This window comes from Alosa alosa, chromosome 11 (genome assembly GCF_017589495.1).
Source record: "Alosa alosa isolate M-15738 ecotype Scorff River chromosome 11, AALO_Geno_1.1, whole genome shotgun sequence".
NCBI lineage: Eukaryota > Metazoa > Chordata > Actinopteri > Clupeiformes > Clupeidae > Alosa > Alosa alosa.
The window spans coordinates 6,486,226-6,514,224 of record NC_063199.1 but is presented as its reverse complement, the minus strand read 5'-3'; the positions used below and the strand labels follow the sequence as shown (position 1 = coordinate 6,514,224).

General features: G+C 48.7%; 1 protein-coding gene across 5 annotated transcripts in view; it reads right to left on the bottom strand.

Moving 5' to 3' along the window:
• The window catches only part of scaper (S-phase cyclin A-associated protein in the ER), a 106,899-nt gene that overhangs the window by 11,193 nt on the left and 67,707 nt on the right, over positions 1–27,999 (bottom strand). For all 5 annotated transcript variants that reach the window (XM_048256212.1, XM_048256213.1, XM_048256215.1 and 2 more), the window contains 5 exons: positions 18,933–19,056; positions 13,887–14,119; positions 9,932–10,087; positions 3,943–4,255; positions 370–519 (listed from right to left, as the gene is read on the bottom strand). In XM_048256212.1, the coding sequence (XP_048112169.1) occupies positions 370–519; positions 3,943–4,255; positions 9,932–10,087; positions 13,887–14,119; positions 18,933–19,056 (976 nt within the window). The remainder of the gene's footprint in view (positions 1–369; positions 520–3,942; positions 4,256–9,931; positions 10,088–13,886; positions 14,120–18,932; positions 19,057–27,999) is intronic.

Here is a 27,999-nt window from a genome sequence, read left to right as displayed (position 1 = left end):
AGCCATGGGGAGGGGGGGTCTGTATTTACACAACGCTCCTGATAGGTGGGGAAGAGAGAGGAGCAGAGACCACTGCCAAGAGCATAGCAGTCAGGTCTAGAGTGGTTTGATGTTATAAGAAATCAATTTAAAAACACAATTACCAGCATTAATGGAGTCATTAACCAGCACAATTAGCACCAGTCACTATCACAGGGTATATGTATATATGTGTGTGTGTGTGTGTGTGTGTGTGTGTGTGTGTGTGTGTGTGTGTAAATGAGTATACTGGTAGCGGAAGGGTGAAATGCTGAGCTGGGCTGTGTGCTGCTGGGCTGTGTGCTGCTGGGCTGTGTGCTGCTGGGCTGTGCGGTGTGGCGCTGGCCTCACCTGGTTGTCGGGGTGGTTGACGGTGAAGTAGCCCACACAGATGATGACCTCGTGGAGCAGCTCCTCACACTTGTGCTGGGAGCAGTACCAGAGCAGCGAGCTGACGATGTGGCGGACGGCCAGCGACAGGCCCTCGGCCCCTAGAACAGACTGGACAAGACCACAGGTGGAGGCTGGAGGTCAGACACTGAGATACTACTCAAAGACCATCAGTACTCATAGACAAGGATTTTAATTCCTAATCTAGAATGATATGGTAGACCATTGTGTTTGAGTCAGGCTTGACTCATTTTGGGACTCAAATACAGTATTTGACATGGGGTTAGACATAGGATTTGACATATTTAAAATGCTAACATTTCCAGGGAAAGCCAGACATTCACTGAACTTAAACTGACCGCAAAAACATGCCATGCCAACAAATTCTCAAGGAAATGACAGAGTAAAGCCACCCATTAGAGATCATATAATCCAACATTATGCCCAGTCTGTGATGGCTCGGGTTGTACCGTTTCACCGCAAATATGCATGAAATATGTTCTGACAAACACACACACAAAAGATGATGTGACACAACACACAACAGAAATGTGGTGCCTATTTGAGCGAGACGATCACAAGGCCCAAACTCGAATGAGGAGGGGGCTGAGTGGATGAGGCAGAGCTTGTTATGGCGGCAAGCGAGTCTCCACACACCCGAGGGGGAACGGTGACGACGACGCCCCCATTCCCACTGACCCACGAGACGCTATCGGCGGCCTGCAGACGGTATTTATTAAACATGTCAGTGTGACGGAGCACTAGAGGGGTCAGTCCCTCCGCGTGGTGTGTGTGTGTGTGGGAGAGAGAGAGAGAGAGAAGCTGTGGGGGGTGGTTGGAGAAGGAAAGTCCAAACAGTTTTCCAAACAACAATACCTGAGAATGACTCCAATATCCGCCCTCCACACACACACACACACACACACACACACACACACACACACACACACACACACACCCCACCCCTACACCCACATAACTGCCACTCATGAGAGAGATTGTGTATTTACATTAACCATAACACTCCAAAAGCTGATAGTGTCTGTTGTAAGTGAAGTCTGCGAGTCTTTGCCCATGCGGGAGCTTCCACTAGGCTGGAGAAGAGAGAGGAAGGAAGCGTTGAACCGCATTGACAGACCAAAGCCTCAGAGAAATCTACACCATTACTCAAAGCTCTGGAGCGCTGCTTTGCTCCTCCGTTGTTTGTGTCCGCTGTCACATTCGACTTCTTTCCCATAACAGCATTACATGATGATGAGGAGGAAGATATTTGACAGGTCCATCAGACGCTTAGTTGGGATGTATAATCATGGCTTATCTTCAGTTAATCTTCCATCAATTTGACAATGTGTTATGGTAATGCATGCTTTGCTGAGAAACCTCATTTCACCGGACTGATGAGACCAATCGATGGGTAATGATTCAATCTTACTGTTAGCCGCTACGCATCGCATCAGCGCTTTCCTCCCGGTCGGCGACTGGCCTTGTGGGGCTCTCTGCGCGCCACTAATGGGGAACAGTGTGGGAGCTAATGGAAGACCGCAACAATGCCCCTCCATATTCCCGCTATCTGTCCAAGACTGTCCAACTTTATTCAGACCTTCAACGACCTGCGCTGAACCAGACAAAACAAGACCAAACAAGGCTCCTCAGAACCGGAAGTAAAATAAGGCCATTTCATCTGAAGTTTTCAGCTTTTCCCCATGTCCGTGCTCATCTGTGCATAAATCAGTTGTTCGTTTGTTCTAAAGCAACAATTAACCTGGGCTCTGAGAAGATGCAAAGAAGAACAGAGAGGAGCGATTTAACAGCCTGTGACGCCACCAAAACGTCAATTACCGCACAGGCAATGACTAATCCAAACCACAAGGTGATTATGACCTTCAAAACGGGCCATTATTTAAAAAGTTCATAAACGGGAGCGTTGGCAGAGGCAGCTTTGGTTGCCAGCTGGTTTGAATAGGGCCAAACGCACCTCTGTGTCAGCAGCAGCAATAGCTTTAGAGTAATTACGAAGGGTGATTCAGTTACGAGAGATTCAGAGGCCCTTGCCAATTCTCACTCGCACTTTCTTTCTTTCTGTCTTTCTCGGGAGTTTTGTTTGTTTGCTCCTCGACTTAAAAGCGGTCCAGTTTCTTCCGTTCTGTCGTTCTGTTGTCGTTCAAGCACCACTAACTTCCTAATGTATGGCCAGAGCCGTCCATTCGCACATCTGACCCGGACGCTCTCAAGAGACGTGGACTGGTTAGAGGTCAGGGGTCATATTTCCACCCTTCACACAGGTCAACTTCGGTCCAAGAAGAAATGTGCATTTCCCCCTCCATCTTCATAAGCTACTGTGGACCGAGAGAGTGTGAGAGAGACAGAGGGAGAGAGAAAGAGAGAGAGAGAGAGAGAGAAGGAAGGGAGAAGAGAGAGAGATAGAGGGGGAAGAAGAGGTAGAGAGAAAAAGAAAGAAAGAGACAGAGAGAGTAAAAGCAGGTAGTGAAGGAATGAGTGAAACAAGGGAAGCTGGTCAGGAGCATTAGTATTGTGTGTGTGTGTGTGTGGGGGGTTGGGAGTGCCTGTGTTTTGCGTGCTGATCTGAAACGTGTGCGTAGGGCGTGGGGCTATAGCACCCCGGCCTGTAATGAGAGCTGGAGCGCTTTGATGGAGGAAACAAGACCTTTTTATGGCACCCTCCATTACACGTGTCAGGCAGAGGGAAGTGTCCAACATATCAGCATCTCCCTCAGGACACGGGCTGAGGGCTGCCCTGCTCTCAGATCTCAACAGTTGGAGAAAAGAACCTGCAAATCAGCATGGCCCGGTCAGCAGTGACCTAACTCTGCACCCTAACAAACAACATACCACAAACACAACTACAATCCTCAGAACCATGTCACAGCAGTGCATTTTAAAAAGTCCACGGACACACACACATATTGCATAAATGTACAAAACGATTACACACCACACAAGCTGGCTTTTAACAGCCTGTGTTACAACTTGCGGTGATGCGTAGGCCCAGAGGAGTTGTATTAGTCACATCGTATACAACGAGGCTTGCCTATCCTTTCCATCTGTGCATCCTTTTCTAGTGATGTTTGAACGTGCATGACAGTGTGAATGCATGCAATTCCCTGCATAATACTTTTGACACTTATTTGTGTCACCACATACACATCTTCTTATGAACCTTGTCTTCTGAGTGTGTATTGTGTTTATTTAACATACAACTTGAGAATGCATGCCAGTGTATGAATGTATAGGGGTGTGTGTGTGTGTGTGCTTGAAACTTTATACCTGCAGTTTGTGAAGGGATAGTGTTTCAGAGTAAACTCATCAGCGTCACCACAGTTGCGGTTTTCAAGGTGTTTGCATTCAATAACATGAGGTTTTATACAAGAGGACAAACTAGCCAGCTACCTACCTGAAGTGCAATTTCACAACACTAGACTGGAGTGAAAGAACCATTTCAATATTCAACACAATGGCGGCTACCTGAACTCCTGCAATTCATAATGTTTTCCCCCTGTAAGAGAGCACACCTACCTGGAAGGCTGAGAGATCCAGAAGGGCAAAGCTGTTGAGGAAGCGCACGCCCTGCAGGGCCACCTGGATGACCGCCGGGGTGTATGGCTCCTGGGAGCAGCTGATGGCGGAGGTGGGGGTGGGGGTGGGGGCGCCGGAGGTGGTGGTGGCGGTGGTGGTGCTGGAGGTCGCGGTGCCGTGGGGAGGCTCCGGCAGGTAGCTGTGCAGGAGGATGCAGTAGAGCATGTGCAGGACACCCACCAGGTCAGTGGAGCGCAGCAGGGTGGTGAGGCCCGTCGGGTCCTGCCGCTTGTTGTCGTAGATGCTCAGGGACCTGGAGAACATGGGCATGACGGTCAGTGTTTGTCATGATTCTGTTTAACAACACAACAACAACACGTTACATTTATATAGCGCTTTTCTCAACACTCAAAGCGCTTCACATGGAAAGGGGGACCTCACTAACCATAACCAATGCGTAGCACCCACCTGGGTGATGCACGGCAGGCATTATGCGCCAGAACGCTCACCACACACCAAAGCTGTTGCAGTTTGCAGAAATACCGAATATGTCAGTATAAACTTTAGCAATTTATAGAATTGATCAGTATAGAGAGGACACTTCCCCTGAAGGGAAAGGCATGCACAGAAAGCAGTCAAAACACACACAGGCACTAACACACCACAGTCGTGTGGTGAGGACCGTGAAGAGAAGTTTATGTTGCTGTTATGTGTTGCTGTGCTGTAATTTGGTCAGGGCATTCATCTTTAGTGACGGGCAGGGCAATTAAAACATCTTTTTTTCCACAGCAGCGGACTTCGTGTGCCAGGGTGCTTAAGCCCAAGTCTTGATGGTGCCAAGCAGAACTGGGCACAGACAGACGTAGACACACACACAGACAGACAAACAAACAGTGCCTGGCAACCCACAAAGTACTGCAACACAAACATTTTTCGGCCTTTTGCATTTGTTTACTACAATGTCACAGAGTTATGAACGAACACACACACACACACACACACACGCACACGCACACGCACACGCACAACGCGACACGCGCACACAAATCATGACAACTCTTTCATTCCCATCGCACTATGCTGTTTCCTGACAAACTCAGAAGAATTCATCCGGCTTTCCTTGTTTACACAGCACTCAATCTAAATCAGAGCCTCTCAAAACACAGTCACAGGAGAGTGACGCGGCACGTTTAGGCTGCCAGGCGCTCAGGGCCAACAGGCAGCCAATCGCAGGCTCAGGCAACAAACAGACAAGTCAGATGGGATCGATCTTACAAACCATCCCTTTCGCTCCGTCTTTCCTGGTCTCTCTCGGTCATTCAGTCTCTGTGTACCTCTCTCTCTGTCTCTTTCTGTGTCTCTGTCTCTCTATAGGAAACCACAGAGAGGCTGGAGACCCAGGATGTGGGAAGAGAAGGGAGAGCCTTCAGCTTTTCATGGGTTCCAGTTTTAAGTTTTATGCTCTCCTCTGGAGATGTATTCGTCGCGCAGAGGGATATAAAAATATAAATATAAATATAAATATATATATATATATATTTTTTTTTTTTTTTTTTTTTTTGGTCAGGCATGCCAGCATCAGAACAGCATTTGACACTAGGCAGCTCAGATATTTCCTACTGGCTCAGGGTCCAGGGAGAGAGAGAGAAAGACAGAAAGAAAGAAAGAAAGAAAGAAAGAAATAAAGAAAGAAAGAAAGAAAGAAAGAAAGAGAGAGAGAGAGAGAGAGAGAGGGAGAGAGAAAGAAAGAGAGGGCCTGAGAGAAGGAGCCAAACACGGCTAAGAGTCAGAGCCAGAACACTGAGAGACAGACTCTGGCTGGACTCTGACTGGACTGTCTGGCACTGTGCTACGTGTCCCAGAGATTCAGCAGGGACTTCACACATTCACCAACCCAGGCATCAACAACACACATGGGCTCAGGCCCACACTCCCGAGATGATAGAGAGATAAAGGGGACCGTGTGTGTGTGTGTGTGTGTGTGTGTGTGTGTTTGAGTGTGAGTGAGAGACACAAACACACACCGATCCCTGGGACTAGGATGCTTGTGGGCTCTACGTAATGCCAGTTACATTGCATACAGCTGAGAGAAGAGACACTCTGATCCGACGGTCCCAGGTGAGCGCTCAATGCGGAAGCAGACTAACCCCTCAGTACTTACAACACTCCCACAGACAGACATACAGTGGCAGTGGTGTTACAGAGAACAAAACAAAATGAGAATAGAAAGAATGTACAGGAGAGAGAGTGAGAAAGGAAGACAGAAAGAGAGAGAGACTGAGCTCTATTTCATGTGACTTACTATGTTTTATTTTCTCAATGTTCTCATTGTTATTGTACAAATTGTTGTGCTATTTTGTTTTGTGCTTTGGCAACACTGTACCTATAGCCATGCTAATAAAGCAACTTTGCATTGAATTGAATTGATATAAGAGAAAGACAGAGAGAGGTAGACAGAGAGAGAGAGAGAGAGAGAGCAAGAAAGAGAGAGAGAGAGAGAGAGAGAGAGAGACTGAGCTCTCTGGCACAGCTCCCCATGTTCCAGCGTCTCTAATTAGGGTTCATCTTATGGGATTTCAGGCAGCATGTGTGTGTGTGTCTTAGCCAGGACAACATCCTGCAGATTAGCGGGATTGGTAACATCATACCCCCTGGCTGCACATTACAGGTGAGCACACCGGGGTCCTGACCACAAGACAGGACACAGCGCAGCACTCTCACTCACAGAGACAGAGAGAGGGAGAGAGAGAGGAGAGAGAGAAGGAGAAGGAGAAGGAGAGAGAGAGAGAGAGAGGGAGGGATGGACAAACAGTGAAAGAGAGGTTAGACAGGGGGGAGGGGAGGGAGAAAGAGAGCGAGACTGACATGGCCTGTCTGTTCCAGTATGTAGAGAACGCTGGACCTGTGTGAGGAGGCAGAGAGGAAGGCCAGGCGGAGAGCGGGTGTGAAAGATCTGCTCCACTGGACTCATTTCTCCTTGACGTTCTCCTGGAGCGGAACACTAAAGGGCCTGAGGCTCTCGCTGCAGCAGGCGTGACTTCACATGACAGGCCGGGGAAAGGAAACCCTCTGCGACCCCCAAAAAATGGAGCCAAATGCCGCTGGATGGAAGAGGGGCTTACTGGCCCCGATGAGAAACAGGACTCTGCTCGATTTCCTTTGACGAGGTAATTAAATTAATCTTGACCGACCCAACCACACTGTCCATGACACGGTCTGTCTGAATTGGACCTGATGAAAAGAAAACAGCCTGTGTGTCCACACTAAGCAGCAGACGGAAGGATTGAGAAGCAGACAAGTGGATAAATGATCCGGCCACAAAACATGCCAGAAAGTTCTCAGCCTCTAACTAATTAAAATAATAACTAAATAAAAGTTGGCATGTTCACTTTTCAGGCCAACCATGAGTCAGGTTCAGATGTATGCACACGCACGGGGCACCAAATCTGTGGCGATCCAGTTCTGATCCGTGGCGAGCCTCCTAATCCAGCCGATGACAGGTCATTACGCGAACGAGCAGGGCTTGGCTCCGCAGCGGTGATTTGCAACGGGAGACCTCGGAGAAGCCTGACCCCTGGATGGACCCTGCTGGGCGAGCCAATACTACCATGCCGGAGGAGGGGATGCCACCGCGCGGCACAAGGAAATGAGCTGTTCGGCGCGCTAACGCGACCTCCGTCGTGAAACAAAAGAAGCGCCACGCCGTGCCAATTTGAGCAGCTCAAGGGCGACCAACACAGCCAGTTCTGATTAGACCTGATTAGACCTTCATAGAGTTACCGTAAAGTGACCGGTGGTGAAGTGTGCATGCATTTGAGAGTAAAGAAGAATGTGTATGTCAACTACAGAGTGTGTGAGTGTGTGAGTGTGTGTGCGTGTGTGTGTGTGTGTGTGTATTAAGTATAAGTATATATACTCTTTTCATCCCGTGAGGGAAATTTGGTGTCTGCATTTATCCCAATCTGTGAATTAGTGAAACACACTTAGCACACAGTGACCACACAGTGAGGTGAAGCACACACTAATCCCGGCGCAGTGAGCTGCCTGCAACAACAGCGGTGCTCGGGGAGCAGTGAGGGGTTAGGTGCCTTGCAAGGGCACTTCAGCTGTGCCTACTGGTCGGGGTTCGAACCGGCAACCCTCCGGTTACATGTCCGAAGCGCTAACCAGTAGGCCACGGCTGCCCCTTAGAGAGTGTGTGTAAGGTTAAGGGATAGTGTGTGTGTGTGTATGTGTGTGTGCTTCTTACTGATCTAAATGAGTGTATTCGCAGCATGTTGATGAGCGGTCCTGAGCCGGCTGCCCACCCTGGTACTAGGGGCCATTAGGAGTGTGGAGGGGTGCTGACGGGGGAGCCGCCCGCTACTGCCTTTTCTCACAGATATTCAGTGACACTCAGTCGGTGGCACAGGCTGGAGAGAGACAGCTGGGCAGTGTTACAGCAGGCAGCAGCTGGAGCTGGAGCTGGAGGAGGCCTGGGCCAGACACTAGCGGCACCACTGACACTGACACTGCTGCTGCTGCTAAAGAGGCGTGTGAGCATCACATGTCTGTGCCACTGTGAGACTGTGAGACAGTCCACGGACAGTCAGCAGAGCAGCCAGCGCAGGATCAAGGGGCTGATGGAGAGAAGTGCGTGTTTTGAGAGCAGGACAAGATCTTAATACTCTCCCCTGGGGTACACACACACACACACACACACACAATCTCACACATTCTCACTCACTCACACACTCACAGCCCATCAGCAAATGATATCCAATGATAACACTGCATGTAAAACACTTCCCACTTTATGGTCTTTTTTTTGTCTGGACATCATTTGAGTAAATAGGTATGAAATGCTGCGTGACTGGCAGAGTGAGGAGAAAACAAGAGCCACTGCAGGGGGAGGGCCACCAGGGGCAGTAGCCGGGTTTGTGCTAAGGAGGGGAAGGCAGAGGTCAGCAGCGGGGTATCACTCCCTGTGACTGTGTGGTTAGCCTCTGTCAGCGGGAACGCAAAAGATCACTTCCAGAGGAGCTCTCCCTGACACACACACACACACACACACACACACACACACAGTTTAAATGGGCTGTCTCTTCACACACACACACACACACACACACACACACACACACACACACACACACACACACACACACACACACACACGTGGGTGGGCTAGAAACTGGCGTTTACAGTGGGAGGCTAAGCAACAGGAGATGGCTATCAGCTTAGACCTAAGTGATTGACAGACTGAGATACTAAGTGTGTGTGTGTGTGTGTGTGTGTGTGTGTGTGTGTGTGTGTGTGTGTGTGTGTGTGTGTGTGTGGTTATTCTGAATGATTGATGCCGAGTCTGTCCCCATGCTGCGGCAAAACAACCAGTCTTAACAGGGGGAAGATAACAGACGATCACACCTCTCATTACAGACAGACAGAGACATATGCCTTTAAACAGGATGTTTGGGGATAGATGGAGGGATGGACACGCTCAAAGACTCAGCAAAAGATAACGAACATCGATAATGACCATCAATAAGGAACTCAAGTATATACAGAAAAAAAAAAAAAAAACAAAGAACCACAAAAATGTCTTCAGAGGCAATAAACGAAAGAGTAGGACTTTAGAGATGGGGGGAGAGAATGGGCGGCAGGAATACTAACGGAGACCAAAGGTAGAGAAAGGTGTCAGATGGCAGCCATATAAATCAATCCGGAGACAGTGAGGAGTGCAGAGGCACGCGAGGCGGAGAGGATCACAGCGTGCTTGCCCTTTCCCCAACTACACATTCCACTTTCTTAAAGATCTCTCATCTTAGTATTTGGAGATTGTTTTGGTTTGAGATCTCGACCTTTGTTCATTGATTTTCCACATAGTGACTTCCACCCAAATTTCCATACTTTTTTCCAGGTCTGGAAAACATTCATTCATAATTCTATACTTTTCCACTTTCCAGGCCTGTGCAAGCACCCAGGGATCAGGTTGTGGGCCAACACTTACCGGCAAGTGGCGGTGAAGCAGAGTTTGCACAAGGCGTACATTAGCGCGGCAGCCTGCTCCAGGAAGGCGGCCATCTTGGGACTCTCATCCACGGGGCCTTGGATGGACAGGAAGCAGCCGTAGATTTGATCGATCAGGCCCATGTTCACCACATAGCTGAAAGAGACCAGATTAGAGACTAACATTAAACTTTTTTTTTTTTCAATAAAAAACAATTAAATAAATATGATTGGAATGATTCATTGAAACATGATTCATGAAAAGCATTTGAGATATCCAACAGCAGATACGAGCCTTCACCAAATAGCTGAAAAGCCAGAGGGGAAGACACACAAGATGACTTCAGTGAAACATTTGGTGTGGATTGACTAGAAATGCCTGCTTCTTCACAACTTTCATTGTTTTTCCCTACCAATGTCATTCAAGGCTTTAGTAAGTGCATGGTGAATCCCATTTCAACCCTAAGAATGATTTGCTCTAGTGAGCTGGAAATGTAACAATTTTTCAATTTCATTTCTGCTGATTCCCTCATCCACCCAAAAGAAATGATGAAAAAGAGAGGCCGCTTTGCAAGTCACTTGCTATTTCCGACCGAAATACTCATACTCAGTGTTAACTATGAGCAGATGACTTCCTGGTGTACCTGTTGGCCACATGGGTCTTGTCCATTTCCCCGTTACACTGGAGATGCATAGTAGCGGCGCAGTCCGGGACATCCCAACACCGACCGGATGCCCCCAACAATCAGCTTCTCTCAGGGTTAAATGGCCATGAGCCCAATTACTGATAGAATGCCATTCTTCACCGTATTCTGTTTCCCTCCAGACAAATACGGCTCTTCTGCCTGATGTAATGTGCTGTAGTGATACAGTTAGCATCTAACTAAATGGAATGCAAATGTAGCGATAGCGATAGCACTGGTTAATTGATATTATTAAAAAAACGAATTGGATTACGGCGATTACTGTTGCACATGCATTTAACGGTGAACAACACTGAGTGGGAAAAGAGAGAAGTGGTTACATCAATGATGTCTCATCTTCCCTCTCCTCTGCCAAAAAAAAAAAAAAAAGCGAAAAAAAAGAAATCGGTCACAAAGGCCCTCACTGTAAGCAGACGCTCCATCGTTTACACGGCCTCGCGGCTGAAATTGGATCAGTTGCCCACAAGGCCGCTGTTCGGGGTTATTACCCCGATATCTCTAATTTGTCTTTCGCAAATGACAGCTCTCATGCCGCACATCTCCCCTCCCTCTCGGCTACAAATCACCGGTAATTATGCCATTAAGGGCCCCCGGCTGTGGCATGCTGTGCCAGAGAGGGTGGGGGTGGGAGCGGGGTAGGCTAGCCCTGACCCAGAGCTGTCTCAGAGCTCAGGTATGAACCCCGCCCAAAAGGAACACGGCAGGTAGGCTAAGCCCAGTCAATCAGAAAACCTCCCACACCCTCCGCTCAGGGGTGGTGTGGGGAGCGCGGTGGGGGGTGTCGGGATTGCTGGTGGTGTGTTGGGGCTGGAGACACCATTCAGCCATGTCATCATTCTGATTCTTCTCAGGCATGCTCTTCTTTCGCCGACTGCCTGTCCCCATTCTCCCCTTCTCGTACCTCTCTTTGTTTGGGCTGCCACTCAAACGGGGCTCTCCCAATGCAGGTAATTATGCCTTAGCTCTCTACGACCCACCCACCACCCTGGCCTCCCCAAACAGGTCAGTCGTCACTTGAACCGGGGCCCCTTGTTAGAGCTTTTCTCTCTCTCTCTCTCTCTCTCTCTCTTCTCTCTCTCTCTCTCTCTCTCTCTCTCTCCCTCTCCCTCTCCCTCTCCCCCTCCCTCTCCCCTCCCTCCCTCTCCCTCTCCGCTGGAGCTGAAAAAGAGCTTTGCACACATCATTGTGCAGCCCTTTCTGGGTCTCAGTGGCTGGCCACAAACACAGAGCTGTTCTGTCACGTCTGTGCCGGCTGTGGGAGGCACCGTGGGAGTGTGGGCTTTTCAAGGGTTGCAGTTTTTTGTAGCCTTACCTGGTTCAGGTACCTGCCAGTTTAGAATATTGAGAAAGATCAAGGAGCTATTTCTCCCCTTGCAATTCATGATCGGTGTCAAACTGATCTAGGGCCACAAAAATCCAGATGACTCTCACCTTCAGAAACTAAACTAGTGTTTTACGAGGACTCCACTCCCTCATCCTCACTAAACCTTTCCAAACAGTCCCCAGCACTTGGCATCAAAATACGACCTTGTATAGTATGTGAAACAGTCGGGGAAAAATAACTTTTCTTAGAGGGTGACGGAGGGGTGCTCCTGACAACCTTCTGCTGACAACCACTCTGTGGTATTCACTGGCCTCAGTCTCCAGAGGCTATGGGACTTGGCCTCTCCACATAGACAAATAAGTCCCTATGGTCCTGACAGGAGTCATGTTCGGTGCATGACACAGCTGGGAAAAAGGGTAAACCTCACATCAATGGCCCTCATATGACACCCCACTCCCCTCCCCTACACTTTCCACTGTCTGTGACCTAAAGTCTTTTTTCCGGAGGAACCAAAATATCTTTTGTTAGTAACATACTCTTACATCTTCGCAAAAACTGACGCAGCCAAACATTGCATGGGGAGGAGAGACATGAGAGATAGATGAGACACTGGCCATGGCCACGGGAGCAAAGCAGTGCGATCTGCCGGCTGATTCCTGACCGCGGGCCAAGCTCGTCCTCCGTCGAGTGCCGCGCGCCGGCCCTCGGCAGCTGCTGCTCCGACCGCGCAGACGAGCCGAGGACGATGACTCATGGAAGCGGAGCGGGAGGAATGGTGGGAAGCCAGAGCTCTTCCTGGACTCCGGGGGCATCTGCCTTTCCTCAGAGCCGGAGCCCACACTCCCTGCTCTGCCGCCTCCGCTCCCGAGCTCCCGGTTCAAGGGGGGAGCGGCAGCGAGCGTTCCAGCAGCCTGGGACGTTTTTCTGGCTGCTGCTCATGTATCTGAGACCCCAAGACGTGACGGAGGAAAGAAAAGAGGGAAAAAAAAATACGTCTCGGCACTCAGGGTTCTGATCCATTACGTGCAAAAGAAAATTCCAGGCCTCAGTGCAGTGTTGCGAGAAGAAGCCATGTCTAAGCAGCATGGCCATCTAGCAGCAGAAGGAATCAGATGAAGCGCATATCTCACACTCTGAAGCTGGTTCTGTTGGAGTGAGAATGAGCAGAGTTCTGGACGCCCCTTCACGACCTCCACCTCAAGCCCACAGGACACACACACCAGGCAGCCGGCTGAACTCACTGCATCTGGGAGCCTTCCCCTCTCTCTCTCTCTCTTCCTTTCCAACTCTCTCATATCTAGCCCACAAGATTTACTGAAGTAACATAACCTCTTTCCCTTCCAGTGACTAGGCAAAACTAATCAACAGGGAAACAATATTTACAACTCTGGCAGGATGCATGAGGCAGTGGGTTTATGTTGCAACAGCGAGGGTCTTCTGAGGACACTAAAGGAGAGGGTTTACTTTTACAAGAGACACATGAAGGTCACAGACATCAGGTTGTCAGAGGACATTGGTGAGATTCTGCGACGATATAGTGGGGTCAAGTCAGGGTCATGCTACAACGTGGACCAGCTACTTTCTCCTTTCAACCTACTTTTTTTTCTGGATAAGCTAATTAAGAATGAATAGAAACATGCATTTCTGACATCTCTACATGGTTGCACCAACAAGAGTAGAGTGACCAGGACATCTGCAGTGATCATGGTGACTTTGGTGTAGCAGGTGCCCTAATGGGTTGATGTCATCTGATGCAAGCTGCAACTAAATGATGCAGAGTCAAGCATAGTTGTATGCTTGCTATTTCTATCCCAGACTATGACAGGTGCTATGATTTGGTATGAGAAGTACTTGAGATAAACAGTTACTAAGAGAGAGAGAGAGAGGGGTGGAGAGATATAGAAAGAAAGCCAGAGATGTACACATACCTGATGAGGTCTTGGGCCCGCATGTTGAAGCTGTCAGCAGCACATGGCTTGCTCTTGTTGTCAGGGGACGTGATGCGTGGGCTCTCTCCACCGCGACCAGACTCCAACTCAGCTGAGCGAAGGCAGCTCAGCACAGTAGCCGTGGTGTGCAGCAGGCTCGTGGTCAGACCCTCAAACACCTGCTTATTGACACTTCGCCCAAAGATGGATTTATCTTCGTCTGGCACATACAACTGGAGTGTGTGTGTGTGGGGGGGAGGGGGGGAGAGAATGTTTAGAAGAGTGAAACAGATTTTCGAGATTTATTTTGAAAGATAGAAAGATCCAAAGAGTGAGGATATGGGAGAATACTGCCAGGAAAGTATAATGTGAGAGAGAGAGAGACAAAGAGAGAGAAAGAGAGAAAGGCAGAGAGGCAGAGAGAGAGAGAGAGAGAGAGAGAGAGGTAAATCTGTGTTTATTTAGGAAGTTGAGCCTCAAGGACCGCAGAGAGATGAGCGCGTTGGAGTAGTTAAGGCTCTTCAAGACCTGGAAACCTCAGCCCTCAGACGCGCTCGCTCTTAATGTTGTCTTTTAGTAGAGCCGGCCTGCCTGCCTTAGACTGTGCCGCCCCAACATGCCCTTGGAATCTCCATATCGTATAACATCATGGGAACTGACTTAAACTCCTACACAACTGTAATTACTCCTTCAACCATGACAGGAAAAAAATCTATCAAGACTGAAATTTCAGTCAAAATTTCAGCCTCAACTTCACCTAAACTCCAACTCCCTTCTTCAGATGCTAAAGGACGATAGAGAACATGATCTATAACTACTGACTGTACCATCGCCGAACCATCATAAAATTCTCTCTTGTATGGCTGTGGAAACTTGGAAAAAAAAAATCTTCTTGCAGATGCTCACGGTGCCCTCCCATGGCCTTTCATTGGATTTATGGTGCAAAATCCTGTCTAAGCACATTTGCTAAACTTTAAGCCCCAGGGTAAAACCAACTTTGGACAATTCGATGGCATGTGCTAAATCCTGAGATGAACTTGGCCCCCAGTGAGCATAAACACGGACTACAGAAACTACTGTGTCTTATTTTGGCCAATGGCCTCTCCTTTTGGGTCCATTCCCTCCAATTGGCCATGTCATCTCAGCTTGCCCATAGCATCTGTGGCAGAAGAGAATCCGCAGTCTCTGCCTCCGTCCTACCAATGATGGATTGCAGCGGTCAGCTCGAGCTACAGTGGCTTCAAATGTCTCCTGCGAATCCTCGTCATAGGCAGCGGTCACGTAAACCTCAGAATGCATTTTTAAAGAGAGTCCAATTAAAAGCTGTGAACAAGGTAACCCAGCCTGATTTTTTGGGTGCCGCGTGGACTAATGCCCATTAGTCTTCCTCCGATGAGGGGAATCCTGACCCATGACGCTAACATGAACAACAGGTTGAAGTGTCACTTCATTATTCAACAGGGCCCAGCCATCCCATAAGTTGTTGGTTAAGGCGAAGGACGACGTTGTTTACTGGGACCGTGCCAAGGGTTGGTATTCGAGACGTCTCACGAGTTTTGCCTGAAAAGGAGCTGGACCCCATCCCTCTTTTCAGGAGTGCAAGATCAGGGATGAATGGGTGGAGACCAGGGAGGTGGTGAAGGGCTGGAGTACACTCCATTGACTTGAATGGGATTTCCAAAAGTTCTACCGGTCATTATTTTCGTCTAAGGACCTCTAAATAATGACCGCTGTCAATGGCAACGGATTTTCATTCAAAAGTGAAGGCAGACGGTTAATTAGCTGTGTTCTGTTCAGCGTGTGCTGTGAACTATTTGTTTCTCAGCAAAAGCAACAACGAAACACTAACAAATAAATGTAAAGAGACATATTGTGGAGTTTTTTTTCCGTTTTGGCAAGTAGCTGTATAATAAGTGGGATAATATATAGAACGCCGGTCATTATTGGGAAAATAAGTCCTGACAGGGCGAACCGGACCCTGATGCGTCAGCTTGCTACATTATCTCTTACATACATCAAAACAAATCTCATTCATTTGAACTACCTATCCTCAATGATAGTGTGTCTATATGTGGACACTGCAGGTAAGGTTTTATTTTTGCAAGGACTCATCTGTAGAATAAATGTAAATGTATGTAGACCATAAATAAATACACAAAACTCCACTCCACAGCCCGCATGCCACATCATGGACATAGAGGGTTCTGAGGTGGCTGGGCCCAACCTCAGGTAGTCCAACGGCACATAGAGGCGTAAAAGCATCCGCTCCAGGACGGATGGGTGCAGTGGAGAGGAGAGGAGAGGAGGCAGGGCAGAGGTAGCTCCAGCTACATTCTCCACAAATCTAATTACAGGGGGAGGTAGGGACAGACGCCAGTATTGCCCACACACACACACACACACACACACACACACACCCTTCACACACACACACACACACCCCTCCACACACACACACACACACCCCTCCACACACACCCACACACACACACACCCTACATGCCTTCTGTTTACCTTTTAACCTGCTTCCTTTTGCCTTAACAGCACCCATAAATTTTGTTTGTCTAGGTTGTGTCACTCGGAACTTCATAGACGAGCAAAGAAACTCGTGTAATGACATGTGTGCATGGGGATTAAAGATAGCAAACCTTTGAGCGGAGTTCTTTAGATAGCTGACATGACTCGTGTCTGCATGTATCTTTGGATATATAAACCAAAGCCTGTAGGTACAACCCCAATCACTCATTCTCTTCTCTGTCTATCTAACACACACACACGCACGCGCACGCAGCCCCCAGGATATATGACTGCTTTAGATTGGAACTCAGGACAGAGCAACTAAGTCTCAGTGGAACTTGTATGTTTGGAGATGCTGATCACAGTCTGTTGTGCATTTCAACTTACACGTGTGCGTGCATTTCTCTCTCTCTCTCTCTCTCTCTCTCTCTCTCTCATACAACACACGCACTGACCAACCCCCTCACCCACACACAGAGTCTCAGGGGTGTATGTCTGTGCCTCCTCCGACTCTGCCCGTGTCTGTGCCTCTGTGTGTGTGTGTGTGTGTTTACAGTGAGTGCGGAGGTGCTGAGGGACGTGGTGGTGCAGGCCTGGTGGAGCGCTGGTGTGGGTCTGACCTGCACGCACAGCACTTGGGCCTGGCCTCTTTCTGTCACACTCTACCGCCTCAGGACTGTCTACAAGGCTGGGAATGGCATGCCTATGTGTGTGTGTGTGTGTGTGTGTGTGTGTGTGTGTGTGTGTGTGTGTGTGTGTGTGTGTGTGTATGTGTCTCCTCGCCATCAGTCAGTGTGCCCATTTCTTTCATACTGTTTGTATGTATACATGTCTACTTGCACGTCTAAATATTGTACATGTATGTATGTATGTATGTATGTATGTATGTATGTATGTATGTATGTATGTATGTATGTATGTATTTTTGTGTATACATCTCTCGGTCTACTCTTTTGCATATACTTCTCCATGTCGTCTCTTTGAATGTGTCATAACTTCCCGCCTATGGTTTATACATCTGAGATTTCTTCAGCTATGAGGTAAACACACAGGGGCTATATATGCATTTCTTTTCTTTATTCTTCTTTATTCTTCTGTCCTATTAAAGCATGACTGCACTTCTCTATGCATGTATGCACTGTACATTATGCAGGTGTGCATGCATGTATGTGCATATGTACTGTGTGTTTCTATATGTATGCATACAGTAAGTAGCTATGCGTCTAGTCGCATCTCTCACATTTTTCTTATTCATTATAGCAGCCAAACACAGCATTAAGTGCCTTCACAAAGTATACGTACAATAAATTCTATAACTATGAGTGTGTACACGTTGTTGAAGAGGCAAATGTAATGAATAATACGAATTGTGAAATGCCTGTTGTGAAATGACAAAACAGTGTTTACATTTTATGGACTTAAGTTTACAGTAATAAAAACAGTGTAACGTTGTGTATAAACTTGTTGAAGTATATAAAAAGGGGCTCACTTCCCATTGAGAGCCTTGCAGCAGAGTTCTGGATCACTGTGAGATGGAATTCACTCTTAACTTTACCAGCTTCACAGTCCTCATGCCCACCCCTCGCCCTCTCACCCCTTCTAACACTCCACAGATATTCTGAGCCGTCTCTCTATACAGGATTTCTCCCTTGGGAGCATCAGGGAGGAAGAGAGCATTGTAATTGTTTCACTACATGTTTAGAACAGATCTTTTACTTTATTACATTTTCTGCGCACTCGATATCTGACGGCTGCAGATGAAGATTGTTCAAACATATGAGGATGGCATAAAATACAAGCATTTAGAAGTATGGTGTGTATATGTGCTCCTAGTGTGTGTAAACTCCAAATAAGCACATTGCTCCAAGTATGTGTGTGTGTAATGTATGTGTGTACACTACCCCCGGATGGGTAAAATGCAGAAGAGAATCCGCAGTCTCTGCCTCCGTCCTACCAATGATGGATTGCAGCGGTCAGCTCGAGCTACAGTGGCTTCAAATGTCTCCTGCGAATCCTCGTCATAGGCAGCGGTCACGTAAACCTCAGAATGCATTTTTAAAGAGAGTCCAATTAAAAGCTGTGAACAAGGTAACCCAGCCTGATTTTTTGGGTGCCGCGTGGACTAATGCCCATTAGTCTTCCTCCGATGAGGGGAATCCTGACCCATGACGCTAACATGAACAACAGGTTGAAGTGTCACTTCATTATTCAACAGGGCCCAGCCATCCCATAAGTTGTTGGTTAAGGCGAAGGACGACGTTGTTTACTGGGACCGTGCCAAGGGTTGGTATTCGAGACGTATGTGTGTGTGTAATGTATGTGTGTACACTACCCCCGGATGGGTAAAATGCAGAGAACATATTTCCCTATAGGACAAATAAAGTATAATTTAACTAACTTAGAAATGAAGTTGCTGTATGTAACATTTGGAAACTGTACAGTCGTTTCCGTGAAATCCTCCCCTCTGTACCAGACAATCAGACCAGAGTGTTTTGTGTGTTGTTTGGAGGGTGTGTGATGTAGACCTACCGACAGCTGATGCAGCAGCAGGTCCATGAGGAACGTGATCTTGTTACTGTAGAGAACGTACGCGCAGTTGATGTAGCAGCGCGAACAGGCCAGGTAGTATGTGTGAGCAGCAGCACTAAGGGACCTGGGCATAAAGTGAGAGAGAGAGAGAGAGAGAGAGAGAGAGAGAGAGAGAGAGAGAGAGAGGGGAGGGAGGGAGAGAGTGAGAGAGAGAGAGGGAGAGAGGGAGGAGTGAGAGAGATGTGGAGGCAAAAAGACATATGGAGAGAGAGAGATAAAGAAAGGTAGATGGAGGGATGGAAAGAGAGAGATGGAGAAAGAAAGAGAAAAAGAGAAAGAGGGAACTGATTAGATCAAAGTCAGGAAGTGCTCTGAAGGGCTCTCAGGCTGTGTGTCGTCGCTGTAGTCATCATCATCCAGACAGACAGACTTCTCTCTCTCTCTCTCTCTCTCTCTCGTGCAGCTCTGTTATGGAAGCTTGGGGGAGAAAACAGGAAACCCGATATCAGTTGTGCTTTCCACAAAACCAGGTGTGCACTGCCCACGGAAAACAGTCTGGCCGTTAGAGGTGTGAACAAGACGCACCAGATAGATTACACAACAGAGCAGAGCAGTGCGCTGAGTGTGTGTTAAATCTGGGCATCACTGTGGACATCCTCTGAGCCTTAACACCCCCATTCCACAATATACTCCCACTGGACTCTCGCCCTAACAACTGCCTAACTAGAGGTGTGTGTGTGTGTGTGTGTGTGTGTGTATGTGTATGTGTATGTGTATGTGTATGTGTATGTTAGGAGGGACTGATGGGAGTTAAGGGGGTTGTCTACACCCAAGGTCTGGCTAACTATTCCCACTCCTCGGAGATAAGGCCCCTTCCCCTGGGTCGCCTGTCAGTGCCCATTGAGGGCCAGCCTCCCAGTCCTGCAGCCTCTGCAGTATGTCTGTTAAGCTTCAGTCTGAACGAGGAGATTAATGCAACAGATAACTGACCAATCACTCCACTCGAGACTGCCTTTCTCCTTTCTCTCCCTATGCTGCCTCCTCCTAACCCCCACCCCCCACACACACACACACACACACACACACAACTGCCACCAACACCCCTAACTCCCTTCTTTCATCAGTTAATATTTTCTGACAACTGTATATTTTAACCCAAAGCAGAGTGGCGCGCCCTATCTGCCTGCTGCAAGAATGGAATCCCACTTTCCTATTGGAAAGTAGGCCATGTTTATACCCTACCATAAACATTTTGATATCTACCGCAACCTTCTCCATCTGCTATGGATTTTCAGCCAAACCTTATTGGCATCCGCAGGAAAAATAGTCAGGGGGCCTGTGCGGGCCCACAGTCTGTCGATACCCCCCCCCCAACCCCGCCGCCAGAACTACCACCACCCCCGACAAAAAGAAACACAGCCGTTGCCCCTGGCAGACAGATCAAAGATACCAGTGCAGTGGTGGTGTAAAACTGTCAAGACATGGAGAGAGTGACGAGGGGGTTTGGATCAAATGCCAGGGCAGCCTTCAGGAATCAAGGCCCAGACTGTTCCGTAGGCGTCCACTGGTCCACACTCGTCGCAGCGCGCAGCAGTTTTATGGAGAAAAAGAAAGTGTGCATGACAACGCTGTTTGTGCAACACACACAGAGGTGCTGAGACAATCAACACGTTTCTAAGCCCTTCAGAGCCCAAGCGGCGAACATGCACTTGGAGCCAAAATGAAGGATGATGGCAACAGTCTGTCCGTCACTTTCCTTGATCCCTCCCGCTCAATTGCTTAGAAAAAAGAGACGCTGTCATCCAACACTCTTCATGCGATCCACGTGGGACTCTTGAGCCCTAACGGTGCGGCCGACGTGCTCTTTTGGGTTCCGAGCCGACGGACCTCTGCGAGCCGGGCGCTGAAAGGGAGCGGTGTGAAGGGGAATGGTCAGGGTCGAGCTGATGGAGATAGTGCCGGCCTTATTCAGGCAGGGCTGGGGTAACCCGAGACACACAACCCCACAACCCACCCCCCCCACACACACACACACACACACACACACCCAACCCCTCCAAACTGTGTGCTCTGGGCAACAGACCAGCACTGAGCTTGCCTGACTGACTTTCTGAAGGAGGGTAGGGTGGGGTGGGGTGGGGTGGTTTAGGGGAGGCAAGAGTGAGAGATTGAAAAAAAAAGGCCACATTTTTACTAAAAGTAACAAGGCAAAAGTCAGCGTTTGTGCTTAATAGGAGAAGTGTAATCTCAGATCCTCTTTTCTTTTTTTCTCTTTCTTTCATTTTTTTGTAGAAGGAAAAGCGATAATTACTAGAGGAACTGTGGAAAGCACACACCGCCTGGCCTTGTCCACAATGTCGTCAGTGGTGTTTCTCCTCACATTAACATTTTCTGTCTCCTTTTTCCCCCTCAACGCCATTCCTCCATTTCTGCTTCCAGTCTTTCCAAAGGTGGCTTTCCCACCAACTAGCCAGGGTTATCCCAGGTGAAGATTCTACCTGGAGCCCACAGAATTCCAGGTAGCTATATTGTTTCTGGAGCTGCTGTAAAGAGTGGTGGTATCGGGTGACGCCGAGGTAGAATGACAGGCTTCGGGTCAACCCCTCTGCAGCCCCCCGTCCGATTCAGCCCCATGGCCCCCCTGTTTCTGCAAGAGTAAAACTAAACTAAAACATGACTGCAACCACAGTGGCATAAAAGAAAAGAAAATAACCAACCAGAGAGACTCTTGAAAAATAAGGGTATGACAGAAAAGGTGTCATTTGTCACCCCCCCCCCCCCCGCCCACACACCCGCATTCTGAAAAATGACAACATTAGGCTAGAATAAAAAGAAAGTATGATATTAATAAAATGAGGTATTCATGCAGAATAGATTTATGACATTTTTCTCCTGCCTGGTCTTTTTTATGTTCAGGTGGGATATTCCATGAAGGGGAAAATAGCAACATTTGAAACTCTGTCCTGGAGGGTAACAGGCAGTCAGCTCCCTCTGTCTCAGAGAGAATGTGGGGGTAGATCTACGGGGGTGGGGGGTAGAGGGGTAGGGGTGAGGGGCAGGGGTGGTGGTGGTGGTGTCGGACCAGCCCCCAGGTGGCACGCCCAGTTAAACACCAGATTAAAGAGCACACGACTAATTTCTTTACCCTAATCTTATTAAGGGAAAAACAGCTGTCGACTGCTCCAATCTTGACACAACCCCTCAAGCTCATAGGAACCACCACAATGCAGATTTGGGGATACAAAATGTACAGCCACACCCTGACTTCAGTTTTCGTGAAAGATAATAGCAGTAAGAGTTGGCTATTTGTGGAACACACAAATATCAAAATAAGACAGTTGGTATTTCAAATAGAAAGGGATTCATATTTACACCAGAAAGAAAAACTAAAAACTGATTCTAGCAAATATATTTTAAATCTTGAAGACTTTTTGACGTCATTTTGAATCACAATGTACACTATTTCTGCATCTTTGGGCCTTTTCAAACTGTTTACTAACAGAGTCAGTAACCTTTCACTGCATGTAATGTCTTGTTTTCTTGTCTTGGGTAGCAGAGCTGAACAGGCTTCAGTGCCTTTCCTTGCTCTGTGTCTTTCACGCTCTTACAAGCGTACAAGCAGCACTGGCTCGTCTGCACTGCTTTCCAGCTCCCCCTCCACTAATTGAGCTTGATTAGCGTGACACACTATACCTACTCGCTTCACGGAATCAGTCTCCCTTAACCCTCACCGAACACACACCTCACTTCACAGAACCAGTCTCCCTTAACCCTCACCACACACACACACACACACACACACCTCACTTCACAGAACCAGTCTCCCTTAACCCTCACCGAACACACACACACACACACACACACACACACACACACACACACACACACACACACACACCTCACTTCACAGAACCAGTCTCCCTTAACCCTCATCGAACATACACACAGACACAGACACACACTACTCGCTTCACAGAACCAGTCTCCCTTAACCCTCACCGAACATACACACACACACGCACGCACACACACACACACACACACACCTCACTTCACAGAACCAGTCTCCCTTAACCCTCATCGAACATACACACAGACACAGACATACACACACACTACTCGCTTCACAGAACCAGTCTCCCTTAACCCTCACCGAACATACACACAGACACAGACATACACACACACTTAACCCATTAGAACCAGTCTCCCTTTAACCACACCAACATACACACACACAAGCAGACGCGACGCCACACACACGCACACACAGAACCCCTCCCGGCCGTTCCTTTTTGATGACAGGACGCGTCAAAGATTTTGAGGAGCAATTTGGTAAAGTGCCACTGTTGCCCGGCTCCGGTTACACGCCCATGACCCGTACACAGCAGACAGCCCAGCACAGAGCGGGCCTGCCAGCCAAACCAACCCACCGGTCAGCATTCCTGCACCTGTCTGTGGGAATCCCAGATTCCCATTACCGACTCCGCACAGCAGCCGGCCCTGATCCGGCTCGGATAAGGGGTGGGGGGTGGGTCTGCGCCGTCAAAGGCGAAGGAGGAAGAGTACGAGGAAGAGGGGGAGGGGGAGTATGAGGGGGAGTGCGTACGTGACACCGAGACTGCCGCGCGTCCCTGGGCTCGTCGCCACCGCGGGCCGTCCAGTGCCTGCCCCGGGCCACCAGCCGGCCAGACTGAGTCCCCAGCACGCCAAACAACAGGCGCATTGTTAATCTGGCCATAATGAAGCCTTATCTTGTAGACGCAGGATTAAGTTCCCGAGGTAGCCTATGCCGATGGACAGTATAGCGAGAGAGGGGAGGAGAAGGGGTGGGTGCGAAGGAGGTACAGCAGAGAGGGAGAGAGGGATAGAGAGACACAGGGAAGGAGAGAGAGACAGACAGAGGAAAGAGGGAGAGATAAAAATGAGAGACAGAGAGAGAGAGAGAGAGAGAGAAGAAAAGAGATGGATAAAGAGAGAATGGAGAGAGGGAAAGAACAACGAGACAGAAACAGAAGAGAGAAGAGACCAACACAACAAGAGACAGAGTGGGAGAAACAAGAGCGAGAGGGAGCGAGGGAAAGAAAGAAAATGGAAAAAGAGCCAAGAGAGCCTTTAAGGGAGGAGTGTGGGAAACACAACAATAGACCATAAAGAACAGAGCAAGAGAGAGTGTGCTAGAAATAGAGACAAACTATGATTGAGAGAAAGAATGAGAGAGGGGTAGAGAGAAGAAACAATGGAGAGATGCAGATAATAAGTGCTGTAATCTCTTCACCTACCCTAACCGGCTTAACCTCAGGCTGCCGCGACAGACCAGCCCTCTTGATTAGACACACACAAAACCTGTGCTATGGTATGCTGAATGGCCAGTGCTTACACCACACACACACACACACACACACAAACACACACACACACACAAAACCTGTGCTATGGTATGCTGAATGGCCAGTGCTTACACACCACACACACACACACACACACACACACACACACACAAACAAAACCTGTGCTATGGTATGCTGAATGGCCAGTGCTTACACACCACACACACACACACACACACACACACACACACACACACACACACACACACAGACACACACAGACACACACAAAGCCTTGACCACACCTTAGCAAATCCTCAATGAACAGGCAAGCTGCGTGGAGCCAGCGGAGCAGCCTGGGTGGCCCTGGACTCTGGGGAAGTGTAATGGAGGGGGGGCGGGGGTCACTCCACTGACCTCTGCATCCAAATGAAAACCCTTTAACCCATTATGAAATCCATCGGGTATATCTGGGGTGGACACACAGATGGCGTAGACAGGGGACAACACCGGGACTCCAATGTGGGACCTCTTCAATTATGCCCGCAGTCTGGCATCTCTTCGCTGCGTTTCAAGATGATTTGTCGTGAGGAAAACAAACGAGGACGGGAACATTTGGGGAGGGGGAGGGGGAAGTGTATGTGGGGGTGGTTGCTGGGGCACCTCATGACGAGGTCGTCCTCGGAGACTCGGGCTAATCATGATGGCTTAGGACGTGTCGGGGCGTAGATGTGACAGTAACGTGACACGCGTGCCAGCGACGTGCAGATATCATCCTTGTGTGCTCTCTGTCGCCAGGTCTGAGTTATCAACCCCCAAATTCTCATCCCCAGACTCCCACCCTCCCCCCTGCCCAAAATCTCCACCTAATCTCCCCCTGCCCTATGGGTGCAGTCAAGCGTGGCATATGTGAAACATGGCAGAAGTCGAGGCAGCAACTAGCCTGTCTGGCTTGAATACCTGGCTTAGGACTAGACTTAAAGGAAGAGAGCGAGGGAGCGAGAGAGACAGAGCAAGAGAGAGAGGGAGAGAGAGAAAGAGGGGGGGGGGCAAAACACATGAAACCCTCTACAGGGGAAAGAGAAAGACTCCAGAGCCAAAATAAAAGGTGAGGAGCAGATCCGTCCCTCGCGCTGTCAAACAATCCCCTCTTTCACTGCCATCCAAATGACATTTAATTTGATTCTGCTGTTGATCTTTCCGATATCCTGCGCGCTTCCAAGACATCCATCGGGTCTGTTGTTCAGCACAGACTGGGCATAAGCTGAGGTACAGGTCTGAGAGCCGACACACACACACACACACACACACACACACACACACACACAAACAACCCCCAACCTACTATAATGGCATCCTGAAATGAAACCTCTTGGAGAGGCCGGCTGGACGCTTTCAATGGGTAAAGACACAGTCATCGTGTAACGCGGAGGTTATGTGCCATGCACTTCGGACTTGCTGCTTTTCCAACTCCTGCACAGTGACTGGGAGGTATAGGGGGCCCCATGAGACGCTCTCTTGGCCAACACCATACAGAGCCTTGGCTACTCAGACCAAGTATCGTACTGCTAAAAGCTGCAGGTAATACTGCAATCAATCTCCTCTACGGCTACTGTATCAAATGCCATACTTCATCCCATCCCTTCTCCCACTCTTCTCTTCCGAGGACTTTCCCCTCCATTCTCTGAGCTCCATACTACATCTCCTTCCTCTCCTCTGCACACTATAACCTCTCTCTTCTTCCCTGCATACTTGAGCCGTTCTCCCCTATTCCGCATGTTTTCACCCCTCACCACTCCTCTCATCTGCATAATCTCCCCACTCTCCTTAGTGACCCCTACTGGTGGACAAAGGGGATCTTCCTTTCTGCTCCCATGTCCCCACTAAGCTTCCCAGACCTCTCAGACATGAATGAAGACATGCTACAATCCAGTAGTCAGAAACCATTGGATGATGATGTCCATCCACTGCTAGTGGAGAGAAAGCAGGACAGCTTCAGCCTAGTAAAGAGGGAGATGGAGGAGGAGAGAAGGAGTTTGCTCCCCGGGGAACAAGTTCTTTGATCAACAGAACTGAGAGGGGTAAGAGAAGCAGAGTGGCTCTAACGCTACATCCAGGTACAAGCACAACACTTCTTCTGTGACTTATTTTACAAATATCTTTCACGCATGTCCAAGAAGTTGAGATTTTTATTTTAAAAGCACACCAGACAGGAGAAAGACTGACCAATAGATAGGAGTGACCGCCTCACAAATCTGTTAATTTATATTTTACAGAGCCCCTGCAAGTCTAACTGCCACTGTGTGGGTTAATATCCAGGGTGGTTCAGGGGCAGATTGTGTGAGAGCCCAGAGCCCGGCCCTACCCCCATCGGCCACCCACCCCATCCCATCCCCTGCTCCATCTTTCCTTGTGCAAATGAGTATCCCTGCTCGGCTGGCCCCAGATATCCGACCCCCATTTCCTGTGACCAGAATCCACTCCAGCAAACCCCTACCGGCTGGGGAGTGGTGGTGGTGGTGGTGGTGGTGGTGGTGGCGGTAGTAGTGGTGGTGCGAGAGGAGAGAGGCACGGTGGGATATTAACGTTGCTTGGGTAGTGGAATTATCCCATTAATGTAATGATAACAAGACGGAAGGCCGCTCCCGTGGGGGTAGTGTTACAGCGCAGCAGCGCTCACCTTGCCATCTCCTGCCGTCCCCATCCTTGTTCATACTTGCCTTTCCGCCTTTCCTTGTGTCTTTATGTTTTTTTATTTTTGGTAAATCGCTCTGCTTATCTAAAAGGGAGGCGATCGATTACGGCGGCATTACAGTAAACAGATAAACTCGCTCGCTCACTCTGGGGTGGGGCGTCTGAGAGCCCCCACCCCCCTTATGTCCGGCAGTCGGAGGGGCAGATAGGCGATGAGCGATGAGGATAGAGGCGGACGACTACGTGGTGGTTTGCTTGGAGAAATGCTGGACAGTGCTGAGGATCCTGTCTGTGAAGAGGATTGTTGTGTGTGTGTGTGTGTGTGTGTGTGTGTGTGGCGCTCCCAGATTTAACCTGGTCTACTCCAATCCAAGTCTGTAGGTGGCTTTACATAGATGTTTTTTTTTCTCATTCCGATTAAACTATTCCAAATGAACATTTCATGTCATCTGTTTACATGGGGTATGTTTCCGATCCGATCAGGTGCTCCGGTTCCGTTTTCCGATCAGGTGCTCACAAGCGCTCCAAAATCTTTGATCAGAATAGCCATTGCTGCTTTGCTTTTGCTTGAGAAACTACAGCGGCCATGGCTGTTAAATCAGAATAAGAACGGAATACACCACTCCTTTCATTCTGATTACACACCTGGTTCTCTTGCACAGGAGTGCACAGGAGGTGTCTTGTTGTTTTACCTTATAAAACTTCTAAGGCCAGCATAAGTCTGTTTCTCAGTGCTCATATGACCTGTCTGCACCAAACCATGTCTGTAGCAGGTCCCCTCTATGATCCACCAGATAGTCATGTCATTTCCATTAATGTACTGGATTTATGAACCATCATGGAGTAGGTGATGAGGACTGTTTCACCCTCTAGCTTTTTGAATTTGAAGCATCATACATGAAAAAAGGTGACCAAATGCGACCATTCCCTCTTCCTTCACCTCAGCTTGTGAAGGTGATAAAAAGGCCATTTAGCCGGCCCTCCGGGTAGCAGCATATCCCTCGGCTCTTAGCGCCAGGTCCCCGAGGAGCCGCCCAGGCCAC